Source organism: Monodelphis domestica, chromosome 3 (genome assembly GCF_027887165.1).
Source record: "Monodelphis domestica isolate mMonDom1 chromosome 3, mMonDom1.pri, whole genome shotgun sequence".
NCBI lineage: Eukaryota > Metazoa > Chordata > Mammalia > Didelphimorphia > Didelphidae > Monodelphis > Monodelphis domestica.
The window spans coordinates 30,072,106-30,099,450 of NC_077229.1; the positions used below are offsets into that span (position 1 = coordinate 30,072,106).

The 27,345-nt window shown below is 45.9% G+C and overlaps 1 protein-coding gene across 1 annotated transcript; it reads right to left on the bottom strand.

Annotated features, from left to right (window-relative positions):
• Positions 1-103: 103 nt before the first annotated feature.
• Positions 104-27,217, bottom strand: HNF1A (HNF1 homeobox A). Its single transcript, XM_007489974.2, has 10 exons — positions 26,620-27,217; positions 11,143-11,342; positions 8,433-8,619; positions 7,466-7,701; positions 7,150-7,313; positions 4,926-5,127; positions 3,747-3,938; positions 2,814-2,935; positions 2,604-2,697; positions 104-1,606 (listed from the first exon to the last, which is right to left on the bottom strand). Exons 1-10 carry the CDS (start codon positions 26,934-26,936, stop codon positions 1,479-1,481), a joined length of 1,842 nt encoding a protein of 613 aa, XP_007490036.2. The 5' UTR covers positions 26,937-27,217; the 3' UTR covers positions 104-1,478.
• Positions 27,218-27,345: the final 128 nt, after the last annotated feature.

A 27,345-nucleotide genomic window follows, 5' to 3' on the forward strand; every position in this document is an offset into this window, starting at 1 on the left:
TTAAAAAAAACTGAGCTGGTCATGCTTTTAGTCTGGTCCCCCACCCCAGAATCTCCCTGTCACCTGCCCTCCAAGGTAGTGTGAAGAAACCAAGAACTCTGGCTGAAAGTTAAATATATATTTATTTATATATGTATACATATATATATTTGGTTAACCCCCTGCTTGGAAGCAAGCAGATAGAGATTCCTGTGTCCTGTTCATTCTCTTCCCGTCCCTATTCAGGAACCTCGGGCACAGGGGGTCCCCAAAAGCACAGGTCATACTGTGAATACAAGAGCTCTTGGCCAAGAGGCAGGCCTTTGCCTATAGCAACACTGAGACATGGTTGGCTGAAGTCCTCGGTCCAGTTTCCACTCAGAAATCATGTTGTCTTCTGGGAGCAAACGTTGAGTGCCTCCTGGCCTTCTTCTTACCTTCTGGCCCTCTCCCTTTTGCTCAGATGGAGCTGCCTCCCCCAGGATAGTCCTGTCCCCACCCCTGACCTTAGCACATAGGAGCACCCCCATCTCTCTTAGTCACAATGTTGCTAAGATCCCTGGGCTTCTGCCAGAGTGGTATATAGGGAAAGCAGGAGCTACCTTCGCCCAAGTGAATCCAGGCCCACAAATTGACATCTACAGATGGGCTCGATAGAACTGAGCAAAGAAAGAAATGAAAAGCTGTGGCAGGAAGGAGATGGGAGAACAAAGCCTGCATGAATCCATAGACTGTCGAGACACTGGTGATAGTGGTTCAGTCAAAGCTGGCAGGGCTTGTGCTGAGGAGTGTGGCTGGGAAGGGGATCCTGCGGAGACACCCTTTCTGTTTGGTGCTGGCCAAATCCAGAGAACTTTATCTCGAGGGAGCCAGAGTGAAGCTTCTCAGCCCATGCTTGTAGGCACAAGGTAGGTCGTACAGCCTTGATCTGGGAGAACTGGAGCCTACCCTTCCCATCCCTCCAGCTTGACTCTGACACTGGCTATTGTGGCTGATCTTGTAGAAACAGGGCAGGCCCAAAGAACTGGTGATTTGGAGTCCCCATGACAGTGGACTAGGGGAAAGAGCTCAAGACTGAGGTGGGCAGCCTTGGTGGAGTTCCAGCTCTGCTGTCAACTAGCTATGTGGCCTTGGGTAATTATACCCAATGAGCACCTATAGCTTCACCCTTCTGGCCTGTTTCCTCCTCCCTAAAATGAGGAGGTTGGAACTAGATGACTAGTGAGATCCCTCCTAACTCTAACATTCTGACATGTTATGTGTTGTCTGAGGCCCTCTTCACCCTTCAAAGCTGGCAGAGAACTGGGTGGTCAGGGTCACCAGGATTCCTTCTGGTGTTCGGCTCCTGAAAGTGTTTTCCCAAGGGTCCTTGTCCCATTGTGGCAGTGAAGGTTGGAGGTGAGTTGGAAGAGGCCTAAGGGTCTCTGGATTCTCTGACCCCTTTCAGTGGGTGTTGCCCTTCCCCAACAGAGCAGCATCTTCAGGGATAGTCGCCATGGTTATTGAGAGGAAGATGCCATGTGTGTAGAGATAAAGGTCTCGATGACGCCATGATTGGAGGAGAGGAGCTGGCTGTGGCTGTTGGTGGAGTCAGAGCCCTGGTACAGCACCAGGCTGCTGGAGGAAACTGTGGAAGCAAGCATGGCCAGTGAGTTTCCCCATTCCACTGCCCACCCTCCAGGCCAGAACCTACGTCAGAGGCAGGAAGAGACTTCAAAGGGGATAGAGTACCATGCATGCCTCTTCCCATTATACAGATGAGGAAACTGAGGCACAATAAAGTGACCTCCCCTAAATCATACTGATAATGACAGCTAGCATTTATATAGAGCCTACTTTGTTCCAGGCACCATATATATATCATGTCATTTCATCCTCAAAACAACCTTGGGAAATGGGTGCTATTATTATCCTCATTTTACAGGTAAGGAAACTAAGGCAAACAGAAGTAAAGTGACTTGTTAATATCTGAGGCTGGTTTTGAACTCAGGTTTTCCTCAATTCCAGGCCTAGTGCTACTTGATCCCAGGTCCTCTGTGGGCAACCATTTGCCCAATGGGCTGCAATGAAACTACTGAAATTTTGGAAGAGGTAGCAGAGGTAGACAGCTCAGGTATAGAGCACTGGAGTTGGAGGCAGGAGGACCTCAGTTCAAGTCCTGCCTCAGACAGTAGCTGTTTGACCCTGCACAAGTCATTTAATCTTTCTTAGCCTCAGTTTCCTCATCTGTAAAATGAAGAGATAATAATAGTTCTGACCTCCCAAAGTTGTGAGCATCAAATAATACATGAAAAGTGCTTTGCAAACCTAGGTAAATTTTAGCCAATACTAGGACAATCTCTCAGCGTCTCAGATTCCATATCTACAGTATCAGTGGATTGAATTAGATAAGCTCTAGGGCAAGGTTGGCCTTTTCCTAGTTCCCAGAGAAGGAAGTATTTGCTTTGTGTGGCTGGACAGAGGGGTGGCTCAAGACTTTCCACACACACCCCCACAGTCTCTTCCCTCCCAGCAAACATCTGTCCATTGGGTTATCCCTACAGAAGGGATGGGGTAGAAGAGGGGGCATCCCTCCCCAGATGGACTGGTACTGAAGTGATGCCCCTGCAGCAGGGGCTGGATACCTGGGTCCTGGCTGGGGATGTGGATGGTCGAAGCCTGAGACACTGGGGTGTGTAAACCAGACTCGCTGGGGGCCTCAGAGTCTGAGCTGAAAACCTAAGGAAAAAGAGATACCGAGTCAGGGAGATAAATGAGGCCAGAGCTGAGAGGCCCTAGACCTTTGGACAGGGATCACAGGGTGAAAGGAGGATGCCATCCCCTCTTCTTCTCACCTGTTTAGTGGGTGTCAGGCTGGCAAGTGCACTGAGATTGGCTGTGTCCGTGATGAGCATGGTCTGGGGGAGGAGGCCAGTGTGTGTGTACTGAGCGACATCAGGCTTGTGACCATAGAGGGCTGTGATGGAATCAGAGTGAGAAGAGAAACCACAGGGAACATAGTGATGGGGGCAGTTAGGTGGCATGGTACACAGAGCTCCAGGCCTGGAGTTGGAAGGATCAGGGTCCAAATCTGGCCTCAGATACTTCTAGCTGTGTGATCCTGGACAAGTCACTTAATTACATTTGCCTAGGCCTTGTCCTTCTGTCTTAGAGCTGCTACTAGGACAGGAAGGAAGGAAAGGAAGGAAGGAAGGAAGAAGGAAGGAAGGAAGGAAGGAAGGAAGGAAGGAAGGAAGGAAGGAAGGAAGGAAGGAAGGAAGGAAGGAAGGAAGGAAGGAAGGAAGGAAGGAAGGAAGGAAGGAAGGAAGGAAGGAAGGAAGGAAAGGAAGGAAGGAAAGGAAGGAAGGAAGGACAAAGGACAGAAAGACCACGGATCCTAATTTGGCTGGGGAAAGACTGGTGATGCATTGTCTTTTCTGAATGGACCCAAAAAATGGCCTGAAAAGATTTCTACTTACAGAGGAATGCAGGTGTAGATAAACTGTAAAGTGCTTGGTTTGTTATGTGAATGACAGTACCTAAACTAAGCTAGTAATTTGGTCATTTGTAGTGCTTCAACCTTTATCTGCAGCTGGACACCCAAGATCCCATTCTTGGAGCATGGGACTGACCTAAGAGGGAAAGGGCAGCCTCTAGTCACTAAGACCCCTGGGAGACCATACAGGCTGGAATTTCCCAGGCTGTTCCCACAACCATCACTGTGGGGCTCAGCTGAGAGACTGCGAAAAAGGGAGAGAATGGACTCTGGAGAGGACCAGGACTCTTACCATGAGGACTCTGGAGCTGGGCCATGGTGGCCATGAAGGGACTCTGGGCCATGTGGCCCTGCACCTGTTGCATGAGTGGCTGTTGATAGGAGGGATGCAGTGACTGAGAGAACTGGACAGGCTGCAGTGTGGTCAAGCTACTCCCCATGCTGTTAATGACAGGCACACTTTGTGCCTGGCTGGAGGCTAAGCCTAGAACACAGAGAGGGAGAAACGTTCAGTAACCAGTTCCTCATTCTCCTTCTGCCCTCACATCCAACAGGAAGCACAAATGTGTCCAGCATTCTGGGTCATCGTCTAAGTAGGACCCAAGCAGCCCAGGAGCAGAGATCCCTGCAGGATTTGGGGCCTGGGGCTCCACTCGGGTAATCTAATCTAAAATAATTTGTCAAATTTAGGTAATATAATTATAGGCCTTCCCGTCTCTATTCTCTCTTTTCCAAATCTCCCTGCTCCAAAATTGTCTTCAAAAGGCATAGCCCAGACTAGGTCACTCCCCTGCTTAAAGATCTGCTCTGGCTCCCTATCCCTTCTAGGATAAAACACAAACTCTCCTGTCTGACATGTAAGACTCTCTCCACAGCACAGACGCGGGCTCTTTCCAGCCTTTGTTCGCCCCGCTTCCTTTCCTAGGCATCCTCCCAGCAGTGGCAGTCTCCTCCTGCCTTTACCCTGCCTGTTGCAGTCCTAGAATTTCAGTCAAAAAGGACCCGAGACCCACACCTGAAGAAGAATACGGTCTACGTTACACCCAACCAGGCCAGTCTTTCCCCAGTGATGACTTGGCAGCTCCCCTGAGACTTCTGTTACAGATGAAACACCCCAAGATTCTCCAGCTGATCCCCAAATGGCAGGAAGACGTCAAGGCCTTGTGACTCCTGACTTCTCTCCTAGGCCATGAAGCCCAGAATTAGAGTCCTCTAGGCCAAGACAGTGCCCAGAAGGACCATCCAGAACACTTTGAAGGCTGCCCGCTGTCTCATCGGCTCGGCGTGCTTCTCCTCCATGTTCACCTTGAAGAGCTCTTCTTCCCTGATGTCTGCAGGAAGTGTTTTCCCTCAAGGTGTCCCTCAAGCCCTTTACCTGGATTTCTCATGATAATCACAGAATTTGCCTCCCAGCTCCAGCCCTCCCTGCTCTCAGGCCCCCTGCCATGTTAGCACGTCGACCCCGACTCACCAATGACCAGAGTAGAAGCTCCTGTGTTGGTAAAGGTGGGGCCCAAGGAAGACGGCTCACCAGCCCCGATGGCCATGACCCCGGGGAGGGAAGCCATGATCAGATTCTGGGGCTGCTGGTTGATCCCTGCGGGCGCTGGCTCTAGGTTGTGCAGGGCAGTCAGGGTGCTGACAGGGGGAAGGGTCCCCCCAGATGCCGAGACCTGGATGAGAGAAGGAAGCGGCTGTACTACAACTGGTGTAGAGCACTGCCAAGATGGTGGAGGAGAGGGAGCAGCTCGCGGAACCCCAAGGAGGCCACCGGTCCCCATCTCCCCATCATCCTTCCCTCCCCCGTTTTATAGCCTCCTTCATCTGGAAACTGGCTGTGCCTACCACAGGGGAGTTCCTCTCGGGAGCGTTAGTCCCTGTAGGGCTCCAGCCCTAAGCTGGGTCTCTGGCAAAGGAAGAACTCTAGATTGGAGTCATGAGATTTGAGTTCAAAGCCTCACTCCACCAACTCCCCTCACGGCTCCAGACAAATCCCTCTCCCGCCGGACCTCAGTCTCCTCATCTCTAAAAGGGGTCCATTTTGTGTTCTGTAACATCCCTAAGAACTCACAATCTTTATGAAACTGTGACCCACTGCATCTTGATTCCTATTGCTGACTGACTTAACTTCTCTGGACTTCAGTGTTCCTGTCTATAATATGGGAATAATCCTCTTTTCCCTGCACTCCTCATAGGGTTATTGGGAAGAAAACCTTTTTTTTTTTAAGTTTAACCCTTAACTCCCATCTTAGAATTGATATTAAGTATGGCTTCCAAGGCAGAAAATCAATAAGGACTAAGCAAGTGACTTGCTCAGGGTCTCACATCTAGGAAGTCTCTGAGGCCAGATCTGAACCCAGAACCTCCAGGCTCCCAGCCTGGCTTTCTATCCACTGAGCCACCTAGCTGCCCTGTTTTGTTTTTTTTAATTAGAAAGGGTATTCTTGGGAGACAGTTTGACGTAGCAGAAAGAGGGCTGGCCTCATAGTTTGGAAGTCCCATCTCTGATACATACTGACTGCGTGCCCTTGGATGAGTCACTGTCTGTGCCCCTTTCCAGCCCTCTAACAGTATACACTACAGCCTGGGAGCTGAATCTGTGTTACTGGAAGGAAACCCTCACCAGAAATGATCTTTATTGATGCATTCACCAGTCCAATGGTCTGCTTTTTCTTAGAGATATTTTTAGCATATTTTTTATTATATAAAAAGTCATTATCTCACTTTTCTTCTTTTCTTCTATAATTCTTATTACCATGGTGGTAGCCCCAGTATGGGCAGCGGAGGGGATGTAGGCCTCAGTCTCTTTGCTTCCCTCAGAGAGTGGGAACAAGCTTGGGAACAACTAGGTAACAGCGGATAAGAGCACCAAGACTGGAGTCTAGAGGACTGAGTTCAAATGTGGCTTCAGACACTTTCTAGCTGTGTGACCCTGAGCAAGTCACTTAACCCTGATTGCCTAGTCCTTACGGCTCTTCTGTCTTAGAACTGATGCTTAAAAGGTGAGGGTTAAAAAAAAATAGGTTACCAGCTAGGGATAGCCCCAAGGACTGGGCCCAAACCACTCATTTTGGTGAGACAGATTCATTTGTTCTCTCTTTTTCCGTCACACAGCTGTGGCCCAAAAGGGACACTTAATAAATGCTTGTTGGCTCATTGACTAAGTGAGTGAATGAATAAATGAATGAATGAATTGCTGTTGATAACGGAATCTCCTGAGCCCGGTAGAATGTAAGCTCCCTGAGGGCAGGTGCTGCCTTGTTTTTCTGGTTCCTGTAGCTAGCAGAACAACTTGCGCCCAGTAGGTGCTTAAATGCTTGATGAATTGAACCGAACTGAACTGAATTGACAATCTGCCCAGGAGGGAGGCTACCCAGAACTGTCCTGGGCGGTCCTCCCTCCTGTTGTGCGCTGGACAGGGCAGGGGCTTCCACCAGAAGAGGCAGCACGATGTCCAGGAAAGGACAGTCGGGCCACAATTCACTTGGGCCCCAGCTCCAGCACTTACTAGCCGTGTAACACTAGGGAAATCCGTTCCCCTCTCTGAGCCTTTTTCCTCCTCTGTAAAATGGTGGCACCTACCTCAAGGTGGTGGCATGGGGGCACCAACTGGTCTTATTATTCATGGAGCAGGAGAGGGAGTGATCCTGGCAGCCAGAGGCCAGAAGGAGGGCCCTGGCTGAGCCGACACTCACCAGCTTGGCATCAGTGCTGAGCAGGCTGTGGCTGGGCTCCAGGCCTGGCGGGGAGATCTGGTGCAGGATGGTGGGAGCTGTCACCATGCTGCCCCCTCCGTGGCCACTGCCCCCTGAGGAGTCGGCCTCGCTAGTCGGCTGCTGGCCATAGCGAACACCTGGAGCTGGGTGGGAAGATGGAGGCGATGCCCAGGGGCCCAGGTCCTCCTCCTCCCTTCCCTGTGGCCTTGATCAGTCCTCTTGTCCGCTCTTCCCCCATCCCGTCCCCACCCAACAAGTCCCCCCCTGCCCCACATCAGCATCATCCGGCACTCACCGTGGACTTTGCTGGGGGAGATGGAAGGTGGGGGGAGGCCAGGGGAGCCATGTGCGGAGAGTGAAGGGCCCGGGCCAGGCTGGGGCCCGCTAAACGTGTCCATGGCTAACTTATGGCGGAAAGCCTCTTCCTTCCGCCGATTGGCAAACCAGTTGTAGACACGCACTTCGGTGACCAGGTTAGAGCCCAAGCCCTGGGCCTGTGACGGGGAGACTCCTCTCTGGATGCACTCAGCCCTGTGGGGGCATCACCCCAGTCCTGGTGAGCTCCACGGGGAGAATTGTGGGAAGATGGAGGAGTAGGGGAGAGGGGGAAGGGGAGCCCACCCCCAATGGGTCCTTAGCGCTGGAGCTCCCTCCTGCTCCCTTCTCACTCTTTCCACTTCCAAAGATGCTCTGAATTACAGACGCTCAGTGGGGGAAAGCTGGGGCCAAATGGTCTGTCCCTATTGGATCAGGAAGTGCTCCAAACCGCTACTCCCTAAGGAAGCCCAAACTCGCCCAACTAGAAGTTGCTACATTGATTCCGGCTGCCTTTAAGGCCTTCCTTCCCGGGTTCCTAGTTCTGCCCTCCGGGACCAAACTGAGCAGTATTGACCGTAGATCATCAGGGCAGCTACTGGACTATCCACCAGTAAGTTACTATTCAGGGACCCAAAAAGTGTTACAGGACTGCAGGGTACCCCCTAGAGAAGTGGGAGCAGGAGCCACTTCCCCTCTAAAAGAGAACTGACAAATCGAGTGTTCCGTGAATCCTCCCTGCTGACGCTGGGCTTGGGGAGAAGCAGGGAGAGGTGGGAGCAAAGCCAGAGGGATCCCATGTGTAGAGATTAACTCTGCAGCATCCTGGAAAGTCTATGATTGGCTACTTTTCCTCCCTAAGGGCTCAGGCAATACCTGAGACAGCACCAGGGACAGGACCAGAGAAAAGAGGGCTCCCAGATCCCTGAGCCACCCATAACCCTTACCTGTTACACTCTTCCACCAGGGCCTCTCTCTCCTCCTTGCTGGGGTTTTTCTGCCTCTCATAGGCCTGGAATAGGATCTGCTGAGAGGCTGGACCCCACTTGAAACGGTTTCTCCTACCCTTCTTCGTTGGCAACTCATCTCCCATGGGCTCCTCAGCCAGGACACCCTGTCCCGCGTGGGTGAATTCTGTAGGGTATGTGGAGCTGTGAGCAGACCCTAGAACCTGCTGGGGTCCTTGGGTCCTTATTTGCCTTTCACTGCCTGTAGTCATTTGAATAAGGTGAACATTTGTCTGCCCTTTTCCCAAAGTCCTAGAAGGAGACCAGCCAGGCCACCTCTAGAGGAAAAAAAAAGGGGGGGGGCTTCTTCTTCTCCCAACTAGAAGAGAGATGAGCAGCCACAGGTCAGGAGTAACAAAAGAGTCTCTGGACAATGATTTGAGCCTTCTTGATATACTTTAAGTAGATATCAAATTGGCCAATATGGCAATAAAGTGGTAAATTTTAGGGAGTGTGGCAAAATTGGGCACTGGTGCATTATTGGTGTAGTTGCAAATTGATCCAACCATTCTGGAGGGTAATGTGGAACTATGCCCAAAGGACCATGAAACTGCGCATATCCTTTGATCCTATAATGCCACTACTGGGTCTGTATCCCAAAGAGATAATAAAAAAGGGGGAAAGACCTATTTGTACAAAAATATTTATAGCTGCTCTTTTTGTAGTGGCAAAGAACTGGAAATTGAGAGGATGTCCATCAGTTGGGAAATGACCAAACAAATTGTGGTATATGATGGTAATGCAATATTATTGTGCTGTAAGGAATGATGAACAGGATGATCTCAGAAAGAGCTGGAAAATTCTACATGAACTGATGCAGAGTGAAATAAGCAGAACCAGGAGAACATCAGACACTGTAACAGCAATACTGGACGATGATTATCTGTGAAAACTTGGCTACTTTCAGCAATGCAATGATCTGGGACAACCCTGAAAGGGTTATGATAGGGAATGCTACCCACCTCCAGAGAAAGAACTGTTGGAATTGGATGGATGTGGATCAAAGCAGATAATCCTTCACATCAGTACATTTATGGTTTTATTTGGGGGTTTTGGTTTTGTTGCAAGTGTGCTCTTACAACAATGACCAAAATGGAAATGTTAATGATGATAATAAAAATAAAAATTGTAATACCCCAGGTAGAGTTATCCAGCAAGAATGATATGAGGGGCAAAGAGAAGGAGCTCCCAACCTCCCACTCTCCACCCAATCTGTCCTCTTCAAAAGTCCACTATTTCATTCCCTGCCCTGCTCCCACCAAATACCCTGCATTTATTTTAGACTATGTGCCCAGCAATTAGGTGGTATAATAGAGTTCTAGACTTGGAGTCAGAAAAATCTGAGCTTAAATCCTGTTTCAGACAGTTATGTGACCCTGGACAAGTCATTTAACACCTCTCAGCCTCAGTTTCCTCATCTGTAAAATGTGGATAATTATGGTATCTATCTCAGGTTTGTGGGAATCAGATTGGATAACACTAAAGCACCTTGAAGATCTTAAAGTTCTATTATAAATGCTAGCTAGTAGTATTATTTATATATTTATGTGTATATGTCACACACAAATACATACATATGCACATGTGCACACACACATGGAATACAATATCCTTCAGGTGGTTAGGAACCACTTGTATCTTCAGCATCCATTGTGAACTTTAGATTACTCCACCCTACTTAGTCTAACAAAATCAGGAAGTCTACACCCATACTTAAGGATTAAGTATCTAGGAGGATGGCCTATGACAGACATGTGCTAGCAAATGACAAATCAGAAACAGCTGACAGACCCCCTGGGCTATACTAAGTTAAGCTTAAGCTACTATTGATACAGGTGAGATGCAGGAAAGTAATGTAAAACCGTCTATATATTTCACGTCACTTCCTCTCTCTAGCTTCTTTTGTGGTGGAGAGGTGGCTGGCAGCAGCATGCTGAGCATTTTGGCATCTTTTTTTTTAGATATCAGTCAGTGATTGTTTATTGTCTATTATGTACTAGGCATCATTCTAAATGCTGAGCAAAAAAAGAGTTCTTTTTTTTTTTTTGGCATCTTGGCATGGCAGCAGCTATTGTCCAGTTTAGCAGTGAGTTTTCCTTGAAACCATACTAGAGAAAGCCTAGTAACCTAGTTCAGGTGAGGCATCTTCTCTGAGCTCTCTTGGAGTTTAAGCTGTTTTTTCCTCCTTTGCCTTCCAAACACTATCCACTTAGAAGCCTCTAATCTTCAGAAACCTTGCAGCAGAGGACTTTGAACTCCCCCTGGCACAGACCAGGTGGGAGAAATCCTATACCCTTTCCCTCTCTCTTCTCCTTGATTTCTTCCCTCTATAGTGGTTAAACCACCATAGATTTCCGAACTGACTTGGGTATTTTATTTGGGATATCCCTTGGTGATCAAAAATTAAATATAGATTAGGTCATGACCCTAAATTATCCTTACACCAGCACAACCCCTAGAATGTTGTCGGTACTTAGCAAATGTTCATTGATTTGATTGATGTTAGATATTGTCTCTATCTTCTCCTCTGCCCTACACACACACACACACACACACACACACACACACACACACACACACACACACACACACACGAAACAAAAAATTCAGGCAACATACAAACATGAAGATACTAATGGTTGTTACTTACGCTGGGCTACCTCCCGCTGCTTGCGGACATACCAGGTGTACAGGGCAGCCCGCTTCTGAGTCTTCATGGGGGTGCCTTTGTTGAGATGCTGGGAGAGGTGGGATTGGTTGAGGCCAGTGGTATCCACCACCTCTCTCTGGGGAATGTTGTGCTGTTGAAGGTAGGACTTGACCATCTTTGCCACTCGCCATGGGTCCTCCCTGGGAAGAGAAGAATATTAATATAATAAGTTTGAGGGAGATGAGCCCCAGGAATGCCCACCCTGGCAATCTCCAAGATTTCATGAGAGTGTCTCAAAGCCAGCCTGGTCTTAGGAAGGATGAGCTATTGTGTGGTAAGCAGGTATTTACTCACACAGCCATTAGAAACTTATGATTAAAAAACAGTTGTCAAAATTGGGACACTAATGCATTGCTGGTGGAGTTGTGAATTGATGCAACGATTCTAGAAGGCAATTTGCAACTATGCCCAAAGGTCTTTAAAAGAATGCCTGCCCTTTGATCCAGCCATACCACTGCTGAGTTTGTACCCCAAAGACATAATAAGGGAAAAGACTTGTACAAGAATATTTATAACCACCCTCTTTGTGGTGGCAAAAAATTGGAAAACGAGGGGATGCCCTTCGATTGGGGAATGGTCGAACAAATTGTGGTATCTGTTGGTGATGGAATACTATTGTGCTCAAAGAAATAGAACTGGAGGAATTCCTTGTGAACTGGAACGACCTCCAGGAATGGATGCAGAGTGAAAGGAGTGGAACCAGGAGAACATTATATACAGAGACTGACACACTGTGGCACAATCAAATGTGATGGACTTCTCTACTAGCAGCAATGCAATGATCCAGGACAATCCAGAAGAACTTGTAAGAAAGAACATTATCCACATCCAGAGAAAGAACTGTGGGAGTGGAAACAGAGAAGAAAGACAACTGCTTGATCACAATGGTCAATGGGGATAGGATTGGGGATTTAGACTCTAAAGGATCACCCTAGAGCAAATATCAATAATATGGAAATAGGTCTTGATCAAAGGTACATGTAAAACCCAGTAGAATTCCTCATTGGCTATGGGAGGCAGGAGGGAAAGAACATGAATCATGTAACCAAGGGAAAATATTCTAAATTAATTAAATAAATGAATTGTTTAAAACTGTAAAAAATAAAAACGATTGTCAAAAATTGCTTCTTCATGTAACTGAAAAAATAAAATATAAAAACGTTTCATAAACATTTTAAAGGAAGTTCTTTTGGGTTTCAAGTGCTTCTCACAAAAGTCCTAAAAACTAACTTTATATTTCTCTTGCCCAAAAGGTCTAGAAATGGGTCCCAGATCAATTAACTTTTTGACAGTGGACCCCAAATTGCCCTAGGTATGTACCACACCTTTCTTCTTAAATACTTTTGACTAGTGTTATGGGAGGCTGTGGGGTTGACTCAGGCTTCCCTAGTTCCACCAATATCCTGATCGACAACATAAAGAGATCAAGTGCTAAACATTGGCATCTTTTGGCCTCCTTGTTGTGGCGACTGATTTATATCGGTTAAACTTTTAAAGAAAAAGATGATAATTGAAGTTAATTATGATTGTTTTTATTTCTCATTTTTAATAGCAATGGTTGTTTGAATAGGAAAAGTTCCAATTTTGTAAAGAAGGTAAGATGTACACAGATAAATATATTACAAAGTAGAGTACAATCTGTAAGAAAAGGTATAAAATGTTATGTGCTAGAGGGGCAGCTGGGTGGCTCAGTGGATTGAGAGCCAGGCCTAGAGACAGGAAGTCCCAGGTTCAAATCTGGCCTCAGACACTTCCCAACTGTGTGACCCTGGGCAAGTCACTTGACCCCCATTGCCTAGCCTTTACCACTCTTCTGCCTTGGAGTCAATACACAGTATTGATTCCAAGATGGAAGATGAGGGTTTGAAAAATAAATTGTTATGTGCTAGGATGAGTATAGAAAAACCTGGAAAGACTTATAGGAACTGATCCAAAGTGAATTGAGCAGAACCAGGAGAACAATGTATACAATAATAGAAATGTTATACAATGATGAACTGTGAAAGACTAAACCATTATTAGCAAAGCAAATTTCCAAGACAATCACAAGGGACTCATGATGACAATGCCTTCCACTGCCAAAGAAGAAATTGTTGGAGTCTGAATTCAGATCAAAGCCTGCCATCTTCCACTTTATTTCCTACCAGAGATTTTTATTTTATATGTAATGTGTCTTCAATCATAATATGAGCAATATGGAAATAATTATTGCATGAAAAGTACTGATATAACCTATATCAAACAATTTCCTGCCTGGGGAAGGGGAGGGAAGGAATAAGAAAATCTGAATCCAAAATAACCAAAAACAATTGTCAAATATTGTTTCTACATATAACTGAAATAAATTAATTTTTTAAAAGAAACTTATAAGATGAACCAAAATAAGAAAAAAAAATTTTTTATCCTGCACTTAGTTTTTTCTTCTGCCCAATCTCATGCACCAAGTAGACCTCCTAGATCTAAGAATTGCTGTTCATTCATTGATGCCTACTGTTCTCTGAAAGATAATCAGTCATCAAAGGACAATTAAATAATGGCCACTGGATTGGACTAGCTAAGGCAGAACCACAGTTAAGGTATTTTTAAATTTTCAGCAGATTTTTAAAAAATCAAACATTAATTCTAAACCCATGAAATCAGAGTCTGAGAATTAAAAGGGATGTCATAGGCCACCCACTCCAGTTCATACTGACCAAGAATTCTCTCTACAACCTTTCCAAGCACTCATCTAGCCTGTACTTGACAAGCTCACTACATCCCAAGGCAGTCTATTCCAATTTGGTACTGCTCTAGTTATCAGGAGTGCAGCTAGGTGAATAGAGTGCCAGGTCTAGTCATGAAGACTCATCTTCCTGAGTTCAAATCCAGCCTCAGCCACTTCCCAGCTGTGTGACCCTGGGCAAGTCACTTCACCCCACTGCCTAGCCCTTACCACTCTCCTGCCTTAGAACCTATACACAGTATTGATTCTAATAAACAAAGTAATGGCGAAAGAAAGAAAGAAAGAAAGAAAGAAAGAAAGAAAGAAAGAAAGAAAGAAAGAAAGAAAGAAAGAAAGAAAGAAAGAAAGAAAGAAAGAAAGAAAGAAAGAAAGAAAGAAAGAAAGAAAGAAAGAAAGAAAGAAAGAAAGAAAGAAAGAAAGAAAGAAAGAAAGAAAGAAGGAAGGAAGGAAGGAAGGAAGGAAGGAAGGAAGGAAGGAAGGAAGGAAGGAAGGAAGGAAGGAAGGAAGGAAGGAAGGAAGGAAGGAAGGAAGGAAGGAAGGAAGAAAGAAAGAAAGAAAGAAAGAAAGAAAGAAAGAAAGAAAGAAAGAAAGAAAGAAAGAAAGAAAGAAAGAAAGAAAGAAAGAAAGAAAGAAAGAAAGAAAGAAAGAAAGAAAGAAAGAAAGAAAGAAAGAAAGAAAGAAAGAAAGAAAGAAAGAAAGAAAGAAAGAAAGAAAGAAGGAAGGAAAGAAAGAAACCCTGCCTTTGGGCATGAATTTGGTAGGATCAATGCCATATGAAAACCAAGCTAAGTTTGGGGTCTACTTTCCCAGAGGCTGAGTTTGTATATGTATAGTTGGAAAATCTTGAACCTTTGAACTACGTTCCCCAGAATTCCTTTTATATTTCCCAGCATCCTCAGGTTTGCATTTTTCACATGATTGTCACTTTCTGGGACTCCTCCCCCTTCTTCTTCTTCTCTGATGGTCCAGTTAGGCAGGTTTTCCTCTAGCTTTTCATTTCAAGTTGTTATGAATAAATCTTATAAATATAATATTTGAGTTATTGTATATTAATTTTAATTCTCACATTTAGGAGAGAGTGTAGCCTAGAGGCATTGAGAGAAATGATTATACAAGCTAATCAATGTAAAGTGTTTTAGTAGACCTGGGATACTAGTTAATAATCCCTAATATAGGAAGACAGTTGAAGGGGGCTCAAGAAGATGACAGTAGAAAGAGGAGATATCCCAACCTTCAGGGTACCCTGGAATAATGAGGGGGAGATATAGCCTGTCCAGTTCTGGAGGAAGGAGCCAGAGCATTCATGCCACACAAATAAAGATGATAAAATGTCCATATCCTTTGATCCAGGGATTCCACTGATAGGCACATACCCCAAGGAGATTATTGATTTTTTTTAAGTCCCCATTGATTGAGGAATGGCTAAAAAAAAAATATGGTACATGAATGTAATAGAATATTACTACATTGTAAGAATGGACAGCTAGATGGTACAGTGGACAGAGTGCCAGGCCTAGAGTGAGGAAGATTTCTCTTCCTGAGTTCAAATCTGTTTCTAAGACACTAGTTGTGTGAACCTGAACAAGTCATTTCACCATGTTTGCCTTAGTTTCTCCATCTGTCAAATGAGGTAGTAAAGAAAATGGTAAACCACTCCAGTATTTTTGCCAAGAAAATCCCAAATGGGGTCATGAAGAATGAGACATGACTGAATAACGACAAAGAATGGGCAAATATAATGAAGAAAAAGCATGTAAAGATGTGAAGTGACTCAGATCGAAGTAAACAGAGCCAAGAAAACAATATACATAATGACCACAATGATGTCAATGGAAGAAACAACACCCACATAACAATCAAGAATAAATGATACTGAATTGCAAAGAACAAGCTTGTCCTCAAAGAAAACATGTAAGAAAAACACCGCCCATCACTTCTTTGTAGACAGGGCAGGGGTAGAATCCACAGTTATGGGACATTGCAAATGTCAGATTTTTTTCAATTGTCTATGGATGTATCATAATTTAATTATATCTATAGAATCAGAAATTGCTTTCTAGACTGGTTGCACTAATCCACCAACAATGCATTAGTGTTACTATCTCTCCACAATCCTTTAAACATTAACTATTCTCATCTTTAGTTATTTTTTGCCAATTTGCTAAGTCTGAGGTCAAACATTAGGGTTGTTTTGATTTGCATTCTCTCTTTTTTATGTACTTATTTGCTTTACTTTTTTGTTTTCAGTTTTTTTTAATTATTTGATATAAGGGGTGGCAGTCTAGAAGGGGGAAGAAGAGAGAATTGAAGGAAAATGGAATTTTAATAGAAAAACACAATATATCAATAACATTTTTACAAAATTAATGAAGTGCTATCCTCAATGCAACCATATGAGGTCAGTATCATTCTCCCCCATGTTACAGATCAAGACACTAAGGATGAGAAACGTTAAATTCCTTTCCCAGGATTTCAAAACCAACTCTTGCTCTGAAATGTTAGTGTATTGGGGGCAGCTAGGCAGCACAGTAGACAGAGCACCAGGCCTGGAGTCAGAAGGATCTAGGTTCAAATGTGACCTCAGATACTTCCCAGCTGTGTGTCCCTGGGCAAGTCACTTAACCCCCATTGCCTAGCCCTTACCACTCTTCTGCCTTGGAACCATTACACAATATTGATTCTAAGATGGAAGGGAAGGGAAGAAGAAGAAAGAAGAAAGTAGGAAGAAGCAAGAAACAGAAACAGGAGAAGAAGCAGAAGCAGGAAGAGGAGGAGAAAAAGGAAGAGGAGAAGGAGGAGGAGGAGGAGGAGGAGGAAGAACAAGAACAAGAACAAGCAAATGAAATATGTTCAAGTTTTGGTTTTTGTTAGAGTGTACATATATACTTTAAAATCAAATTATAGATTGGAATTTAGAGCTTTACGTATGATCTCAGTTTGAGTGCTTGAGTGTTTGTCTTTGTGGATGATTAATAGTTTTCTAACAAAAAATAATAAATTTCTAATTTTAAATACAATCTCCCCCCCAAAAAAAGTCTGCTCTGAGGTTCCAGGACCCCCAGGCTGCCGCCCCTTTGTGTCTCTCCAAATCCCACCTCTATTTCTCCTCTATTGCTGTCCTCTGAAGCACTCATGACTCCCCTCCTCCTTTCCATTCAGGCTGTGTTGACTCTGCAGTTGCCAGGTAAGGCTAGATGATAGGAAGGGGACAAAGTCCAGTTCCGTGCTCCGGGTCAGGCAAACACCGTTATCTCATCTCGACCTCAAGGCCAGCTGTTCCCAGTCCCAGTCTCTGCCTCGAACCAAGAAATCTCTTTTATTTTACAGTCCCTCCTGCTCTCCCCCTTGTCCTTTCCCATGGGTCTGAGAGAACTGAGTTGAAGCTCTTAGCTTATGGGCCAAGGGGTCCTTTCTTCTTTGGATGAGCCATTCTGGGCTCTCCAGCCAAAGAGCTAGCTTTTTTCCCTATCGCTAAATCCTATCTGACAGAATGAAAAGAGCTTTGTTCCAGGGCTCTGACACCTGGGGGAGAGAAAGGTATCAACCTGGTTTCCTTCAGAGACTGCTACAACTTCACCTTGAAGTCCTCCTACAATGGCTTCTTTGTGGGATGGGCTACGCCCTCTCCTAAAACAACTCACCCTTGGTCTGACTATCCTTTAAACCAGATATGTCCAACTCATGGTGCCTATAGAACTCCAGAGAGCAACCTGTAACAGTCTAAAATATAATTTGAGTCTGGCCTCAGACACTTCCTAGCTGTGTGACCCTGGGCAAGTCACTTAACCCCCATTGCCTAGCCTTTACCACTCTTCTGCCTTAGAACCAATACACAGTATTGAAGGTAAGGGTTTTTAAAATAAAATAAAATGTAATTGGGAAATGCTTAATAAAATAAATAAAAATACAATACAACTCAGCTAATGTTAGTTTGTGGTTTTCTAAGTCAATACAGGACCAAAGGGATAACTTCTATGTGGAATTTGACCCAAAAAAAGTTTTTTCCTAGGTTTATAAAAAGCTCATTCATGGCTCTCCTTTATTCAGCTGCCTTTCTCTTTTTCCCATAGGACTTAAGAGTTGGAGAAAAGGCACTAGAATAGAAGTCAAGGAGACCCGAGTTCAAATCCTGCCCCAGTCCTTTACCATGTGACGCCAGGGCAAGTCACTTAACCTTTCAGACTCGATTTCTTCATCTATAAAAATGGGGGAAGGGGTAATATTAGCACCTACTTCATAGGCTTATCATGAGAACTGAATGAAATAGTATATATACTTTCTAAAACCCTAAAGTGCTCTACACATTTTAACTATGATTGTTTTGTTATCTCATCAAACACCCTTATTTTCTAGGTGAACATCTCTCATATATACCCTCTTCTCCCCTCTGATACTGAACCTTCTCTGGCTCAGACCCTCATCACCTCACACCTCAATTACTGCAATAACTTCCTGGGGGTGTGCCTACCTCCATTCTCTCCCCACTCCAGTATATTCTCCACTCACTTGCCAAAGTGATTTTCTTAAGAACAGATCTGAACATATCACCACACACACACTCAATAAACTGCATTGGCTCCCTATCACCTCTATGATGAAACCCCAAATCCTCTGTTTAGCTTTTCATAAAGCCCTTCACTACCTGGCCCCTTCCTACCTATCTTTCCGATGTTCTTATACCTTACATCCATCCCATATCCAATGACACTCCATCTCCCAACCTTCTCTCTGCATCTCTGATAGTCTCTCTGAGGCCATCCCCAGTTAATTCTGTTGATATCTTGTTTGCATATAGTTGTTTGCACATCTTCTCCCCAGTAGACTGTGAGCTCTTTGGGAGCAGAGATTGGTTTTTGCTTTTCTTTGAATCTCCAGTGCTAGATGCTTAATAAATGCTTCCTGACTCACTGAAGAAGAAACCAAAGCCCAGAGAAAAGAAATGGCTTAGCCAAGGCCACATTGGGAGTAAGCAACAGCTGGGATCTCAGTCCAGATCCCCCCACGGAGTTCTTGCTCTCTCTGTAGATTTATGACCTGCCAAGGCCAAAACATAGTGAGGGAGAAATTCATATGAATCAGTGACCAAATCTAGACATGATTAACAAAGTTTCTACATGTAAACCAGCTTGAATGATCTGATTATGGACCTGGAGACCAGAATACTTGACATACGTGTGGTACTCTGAAACGAACTCCAGACATAACCCCAAATAAATGGGGGGGATCACTAGAGAAAGGGAGAAGGAGACTTGGGATTTAATCTCAGGGATGCTGCTAGCTTATTGTATGCCCACAGGCAATTCACTCAACCTTCCTGTGACTCTATTTCCTCAACTGTCAAATAAACAGGTTAAGTCCCTCTCGGTGCCGCAGCAGCCTTTTTGATTCTTTCTCAGCCATGAACAAATCCTATATCCTGTAGTCATGATAAAAGGGCCCTCAGTTGGCATTGATCTTGGCACTGTGTATCTGTTAGAGTCTTTTGGGATGGGGAAATAGAGATCATTACTAATGACCAACAAAACAAGACCACCCCAAGCTGTGTAACCTTCACCAGGTCAAAATGCTTAATGGATGATACCAAAAGGAATCCAGTTTCAAGGAGCCCTACCAACAGTTTTTTATTCCAAATGAGATCCGTTACAGATCTTCTGACATAGTTGCACTATCAGACAGGAAGCACCAGTCTTCCAAGCTGGTGAACAATTCAGGAAGGTCTACAGTTCAAGTAGAGCCCAAGGGGAAGACCAACAGCTTCTATCCAGAAGAAATATCTTCTCTAGTACACAATTGCTGAAGTTGATCATGTGAAGACTGTCACCAACAGTTAACAGTGTACTTCAATGATGACCAATGCCAGACCACCAAAGATGCTGGAACAATCACTGGTCTCAGTGTGCTCAGTCATCAATGGACCAATGACACACTATCGCTTACGATTTGGACAAGAAGGCGGATGCCAAGAGATTGGAGCTCAGAAGTGGCTTCCCCATCATTAAAGAAGGCATCTTTGAAGTCAGTTCCATAGCTGAGGGCATCTATTTGGATGAACATGACTTTGACAACTGCATGGTCAACTATTTCATTGCTGAATACAGGTAAAAGTATAAGACATCAATGAGGACACGAGGGCTGTCCACCACCTCCAGACAGTTTCTGTACAGACAAATTATATCCTCTCTTCTAGTATCCAGACATTTATTAAGATTGATTCCCTTTGTCATGGAATTGCCTTCTACAATTATCACTCATCCCTTCTTTGAAGAACTGAATGGCAAGCTCTTCCATGGCACACTGGACACCATAGAAAAAGCATTATGGGATGTAGATCAGTCACTGATCCATGACATCATCTTAGTGGGTGGTTCTACTCACATCCCCAGGATCTAGTAAGTCCTAAAAGGACTTCTTCCAGGGCAAGGCATCAACCCTGATGAGGTTGTTATTTATGGTGCAGCTTTCCAGGATGCCATCTTGTTTGGGAATAAATCTGAGGATGTTCAGGACTTGCTCCTGTTGGGGTCATTCTTTTTCCCTTTGACTTAGAAACTCTTGTTCTAATCAGATGTGATGTACCATCATCATCCCTCCCACCCCAAGCAGACACACAGACTTTCACTGCTTATTCAGACCAGCAGCTCTGGTTTATAAGGATGAGAAGACAAAAACTGGCTATCTACTTGGCAAGCTTGGATTCATGGGAATTTCCTCTCCTTCCCAGGGTGCACCTTAAATTGAGATGACCATTGACACTGAAGCAAATCAATGTATCTGCCACAGATGAGAGCACAGGCAGGAAAGTAAGATTATCACCCACCACAAAGAACTCCTGAACAAAGAAGGCAGGGACTCTGGTTTTTTGTCTTTCTTGGTGTCCTCAGTGCTTAGGCCAGCACAGAGCAAGTATATTATAAGTGTTTGTTGCCTGATGTTGAGAATAGAGTCCAGGAAGCTGAGAAATATAAGACTGAAGATGAGCAGGAGAGAGACACAGAGTCTTCCAAGAACTCACTTATACCCAAAGAATTCAACATGAAAACTATAATGGGGGATGAGACACCAAAGCAAAACTGAGACCATAATGAAAATGAACTAGAAAGCTACCACCTTCTCCCCTATCACAGCAAGCATAGTCTGAGCCTCAGAAATACCACTGCCCAAAGCAGAGAGCTCTGTACCTTCTCTTGCCCTATGAGGGGAAAGGGAAGACCAGGGCAGGGCAGCCCTCCATGACTCATCAGGCTCAAGAACCTAACTCTTCAAACTATCACCTGGCAGTATGGTGTGGTATTTAGAGTTTCTGGCTCCTCAGTCTAAGGAGTTGAGTTCAAATTCCATTTCTGGCATTTACCAGCTACATGAATTGGGGTGAGTCATTTAATTTTCTTGGGCTGTAGTTTCCACATCTGGGAAATAAGAGGTTGAACTAGATGACCTCTGACCTCCATGTCCATACCTGCATTTCCATTGGCTGTCCACCATAACTTGAAATACATGCCTTCCTCATCACTGCCTTGAGGAAGCTTTAATTTCTTTTCTTTCTTTTTTTTTAAACCCTTACCTTTCATCTTAGAATCAATACTCTGTCTCGGTTTCCAAGGCAGAAGAGCAGTAAGGGCTAGGCAATGGGGGTGGAATGACTTGCCTAGGATCACATAGATAGCTAGTTTCTTTTAAGGGCTGCCTTCTGCATGAAGCCTTCCCTAGTCCCTATCTTGGCCCCTCCCATCTGCCAGTGCTTTCCCTGCCCCCCAGAATTACTTGTAACTATTTTATCTCTACCTATATGTGTATACATTGTCTCCCTGATAAAGTATGAGCCCCTTGAGGGCAGGGATGATTTTACTTTTATGTCTACCATGATAGTACTTAGCCTAGTGTCTAACCCATATTGAATGCTTAAAATAATCTACAATGAGCACTTTAGAAGCCTTGAAACACTATATAAATGTTAATGATTATAATCACTAAAAATGATTAATAATTGACTGATTCCCTCCTATTCCATGATGCTTACTAGGGAAGAGAGGGAGAAGAAAAGTCCAGAGGAACAACTCCCCAGATGGGACTCTAGAACTAAAGATCTTAAATTTAGATCTCAGGTTTGCTGTTCGGGAGTCCACCTACTGACCCCTTCTCTGCCTCCATTGGCTCTGCCAGCTGAAGTCCTTCCTCCTTCTTGGAGAACACAGGTATGTGCCAGATTTGCAACTGCTTAGAAGAAACAAAGGGGCATGAGAAACACTAGAAAGCTAGTTTCCTCATCGAGTCACATCCCAAACCAGCCTTACTGAGCAAGGCATACACTCCAATTCCACTACAGCAGTGATGGTGAACCTTTTAGAGGGGCAGGTTATGTGAGGGGAAATGTCCTCAGGCACCCTGGAGAAAAGGGGAGGGAAGCAGCCCAGCCCCACATCTCTCTGGCTTTCTAGTAATGAACTCTGGCAAATTCTGTGCTAGGACAATGGCACACATGCCCACAGAGAGGGCTCAAAGTGCCCCTTCTGGCACACATGCCATAGGTTTGCTACCATGGCACTAGAGCATCACAGCAGATGGAGTCAGGAAAAACTAATTCAAATCCTGTCTCAGACACGTCCTAAGTATATGACCCTGGGCAAGTCACTTAATCTCTATCAGTCTCAGTTTCCTTATCTGTAAAATGAGGGGAAAAAATAGCACCTAGTGTTGTAGTGAGGATCAAATGAGATAGATGAAGGGAGAGAATAAGCATTTCTATAGTAGTTAATATGTGCCAGCCACCATGCTAAGCACTTTTTATAACTATTATCTCATGATCCCTACAACAACCCTACAAAGTAAATGCTATCATTATCCTCATTTACAGTTTAGAAAACTGAAGAAGCAAGCAAAGAGATTTTTTTTCCTCTCACTCTAACCACTGAGCTGACTCAATATTCATAAAGCACTTTATTTTTTTATAAACAATATAAGACTGCTAGCTATCTATAGAACCTCCAGTGTTAGAGCTGGGAGAGACCAAAGAAACCCAGCTCCCTCCTTTTACAGATAAGGAAACCAAGGTCCAGTTGAGGTCATTTGCTTAAAGTCAAACAATGAATTGGCATTAGCATGGGATGAGAGCCCAGCTGTAATACTACCTAGAGATCTTGTACTCCTGTGCCTAGCATCGTGCTTGGTATATAGTAGGAGCTTAATAAATGATTGATCATTGGCTGCTGGATGACTTTTTATCAGAATGTTGTAGAGTGGATTCTTGGATTCAGGGAGGGTTCCCACCAGCCAATTTAATATGATTCCATTCATTCCAAAAAGCCTTTACTAAGAGCATACTGTGTGCTAAAGGCTCACCATGACAATGCCAAGGAGCAACTAGTTAACATAGTGAACAGAGCACCAACCCTGGAGTCAGGAGGATCTGGGTTCAAATTTGGCCTTTAGTCACTTTAGACCCTGGGCAAGCCACTTCACCCCAACTGCCTAGCCCCTGTTGCTCTTCTGCCTTGGAATCAATATTTAGTAGCTATTCTAAGAGGGAACATAAGCATTTTTAAAAAATAACAAAGCCAATGTGCCAGTCGCTGGTGTCTCCCCTCAAGGAGCTTACATTCTTACAGAGCCACTACTACCACGTTTTCAGAGACCTGATGGATGGTCTCAACTGTCTACCTCCTGACAATGGTGGCAACAAGTGTTTATTCATTGAGGCAAGCACAGTGGGGGAATTCATTTTGCTTGACTGTGAAGATTTGTTACAAGGGTTTTGTTTTTCTTTTACATGGAGGGGGAAGAGGGAAAAAATAAATGCTTATTAATTTTAAAATAACATAAAATCCACTACAATCTATGGAATTTTTTTGACATGGAAAAAACCGGTCATTATCCTCAAAACAATTGGAACCCCCTAGACTAGATGATACCCCAAGTCTCTTTAAAGTCTGAAATTAGGGGGCAGCTGGGTGGCTCAGTGGGTTGAGAGCCAGGTCTAGAGTTGGAAGGTCCTGGGTTCAAATCTGACCTCAGATACTTCCTAGCTGTGTGACTCTGGACACTTAAGCCCCATTGCTTATCCCTTACCATTCTTCTGCCTTAATTAGTTAGTATTAATTCTAAGATCTAAGGTAAGGATTTTTTTTTAAGTTTGAAATTTTGTAATTCCTGCAGAGGATTCCTAGAGAGGGAAGGCCTGGCTCCACCTGAAGCCCACAGAGCAGTCTAACCCCAAAGCAGCCAGCCTCTATGCCTGGACTCTGCCCCTAATTGCACCCCTTGACTCTGCCATCTTCTCCAACAGATTCCAGATTATCTTCCCAATTGGGGGAACTAATGAGTTAGACCATACCTAAATCCAGAAGAGTGCCCTGGCCTCAGGGAACCCAGGCAAACCCTAGCCATAGAACTGGGGCCTTTCCTGGGTCATCTTGGCCTTGAGTCTTCCTAGCCCTGGCCTCTGCCCTCCCTCTCTGCCCCCCCCCACCTCTCTCTTCCCTCAGCTTGGAGGCCCCCCTTTTTTTAAAGGGCGTTTTCACCTCCCTTTTGTTACCTGAACAATAAGTAACCCGGGTAGTTAGTTATAAACTCCAGCAGGAACAAGAGTCTGGTTGATAATTTATAGCAACATCTCAAATTTAAATGGAAAGCAAATAACAATCTGTTAGCATTAAAGAAAGCTCAATCCCGGTGCCTGGCTGGTGCACTTGAGCCTCAACGGGACTCCTCAGCTCTTTCTTCTCTCTCTGCCTCGCTCCTCACCTCCTCTCCTTCGGACTTTCTGCCTCCTTCCTCACTCCTCATCTTCTCCCTTTGCCTCCCGCCGGGACATCTCCCCTCTTCCCTTCTTCCCCTCTCTCCCTCCCAAGCCTGGGATCCCTTGTTCCATCCCAGGATGGCCCAGGAGTTGGACTTCAACTCCTGATGTTCTCAGATGGCTCCCCTCCCCGTGGGGCCCTCCACTGAAACCCCCAGCAGGCTGCTGGCAGGCAGAAGCCCCACCCAGGCAGGTAAGAATGGCCCCTTTGGGTGGGGGGAAATGGTGCCTTCCCTGGGGCCTCGAGATCCACCCCAGGCTCCCCAGCAGGGTTGGCCTGGCCTCTAAGGCAGAGCTCCACTCCCTACTCTTCCCCCCTCCCTTTCTGCCCTCTTCCTAGGCCTGGACATTGTGCCTTGGCCTCTGCCCCGCCCCCCCACAGCAGAAGCTACCCTTTGCCCCAGCTTTCCCTGCCAAGACTGGGGGCCCCTTCCAGAGGCAGATCTGGGAAAGAGCTGAGAGCTATCTAGTCCAACCCTTGAATTTTATGGGGGTTGAAAAAAAAAGAACGAAGGCCTTGAGAGGTAGAGAAACATGTCCAAAGCCCCAAAGAAAGCAAATGGCAGAACCCCGAGGGCTTGGGCTTGGGTGCACCCTGGGAGACCCAGAAAGTCTTTCTTAGGCCCTTTGGGCTCGCTGGCCTGCCAGGGGTCTGCCTCGCCTTGGATGCGCAGCTCTAGCCGCCCCCATCTAGAGATCTAGTCTCTCCCTAGCTCGCTCTCTCGGGGATAGACCCCATCCCCATCCGAAGCCTCTCCAGCCGGTTCAGAACCTTGGACAGAAGGGAGGGTCTTGGCTGGGGCTGATACTCTATTTCAATCTTCAATTCTGGTTGGAACCAGTTTAGGGAGAACCCCTGAAAGGCTCAGCTGGGGGAAGCCCGACCCACCCTCCCTCCCTCCCTCCGGTCCCTAGACTCGGTGCTCCTTAAATAGAAAAAAGTGGGGGGCCGAGGCAGTGCCCCCCTCTAGCCACCCCCACCCTCCTCGCCTTCCCTCTGGGAAGCCTGCCCAAGGCCTTTGGAGCTCGGTGGCTGGCCATGTCTTCCCCAGGACACAATCATCAGAAGTTAATGATCACATGGCTTATCAGGAACTTTTCAGTTTATAAATTTATAAAAAACAAAAGAGAAATAATAAAGCCCCTAGATAATTAGTAACCAGGCAAAGCAGCTGGGGAAGGGGGAGCAGCCCAGCCCCAGGTCCCACACAGTCCCAAGGATGGGAAGCCGCCAGAGAGATGGGACCAGGCTGATGAGGGAAGCCGATCAGGTAGGGGAGGCAGGCAAGAGGAAGAAGCCTGTGGCGGCCATTAGTGGGGGGTGACTCTAAGGGAAGATGGGGCAGGAGAAAGGAATCCATCTGCCCCAGGTAAGGAGCTGCTCGTGCCTTTCTTGGACTGGCTGGAGTACTTGACCCCCTTTCGGAACCGGCCCAATTCCTAATGCTCAGACTGACACCACGCTTCCCCCCACCTCGACGTGTGGTCATGGGGATTCAGGGATGGGGATGCCCCCAAGGGATTTTTCTAGATTTTTCAAGATAAAACGGTTCTGGCGCCTGGAAATCCCCCCTACTCTGTCCCCCACACACACTTTTCTAGCCCATTTCTCTAAGGAAAGATTCTGAGTGGGATTTCCCAGTTCCACTTGCCCCTTCTCCCTCTGAACTTCAAGCCAAGTCCAGGTTCTAAGCTCCCACCCTCCAATTCCCTTCAAAGCCCCATCCCTGAACTGATGAAGACCGCGTAGCACAATCCTAAACCAGAGCAGATCAGGTCCGACTGCTGGGAAAAGGCAGGCAGGGAACAGGGACAACCCGGAGTTCTATTCTGGCTCTGGCTATGCAGGACAAGCAAGGTGGAGGAACCATGGACCATGCCAGAGCGGGGAAAGGAGCCTTACTGTAAGAGTGTCTCCACCACAGCCTTCTGGTGGGCTGCCTCCTCCGGGCTCAGGTTCTCCAGCTCCTTCAGTATAGGGGGGGTGAAGTCTTCCCCTTCATCATCCGTCTCTTCCTCGGAGCCCCGTGGCTCTCCCAACCCATTGGGGAGCTCGGCCAGCTCACCGCCACAGGGCTCCCTCTTGTCCAGAGCGTTCTCTCCTGGCAGGTCGTAGGGTCTTGTCTCACCCAAAGCCCGGATCAGGGTTTCCTTGGTCAATCCTGATTCCAACAGGGCAGCCAAGAGCTCTGTTTGTAACTGGCTGAGCTGGGAGACCATGGCTCCAAGTGGGAGGCCAATGGACCACGTTATCTCCACCCGCCCAGATCCCTAGGCTTCCTCAAAGCATGGCGGGCCAGCCCATGCTCCAGAAAGCCGAAGCAAGCCTTCCTTCCTCCCTTCCGATTCCCCCCAAAACCACACTTACCAAGCCCTGTGGCCCCCCCACCCACACCCCTGTCCTAGCCTGCCAGTGATTCAGGGCCCCTGGGCTCTCTGTTTACATTGGAGCTGGGGAAATTCTCCAAGGTTCATATTTATCCCTGTGCTTAGCAAGGTACTGAACTTTGGACTTCAGCCCTAGAGCAGCGCGCAAAGTGCACCGGGCTAGGAGAGGGGAACAAGGGATGCGGCAGGATGGGAGTGGGTGGATGAGGTGGGAGGGTGGAGGTGGGAGCTGGGGCGGGAG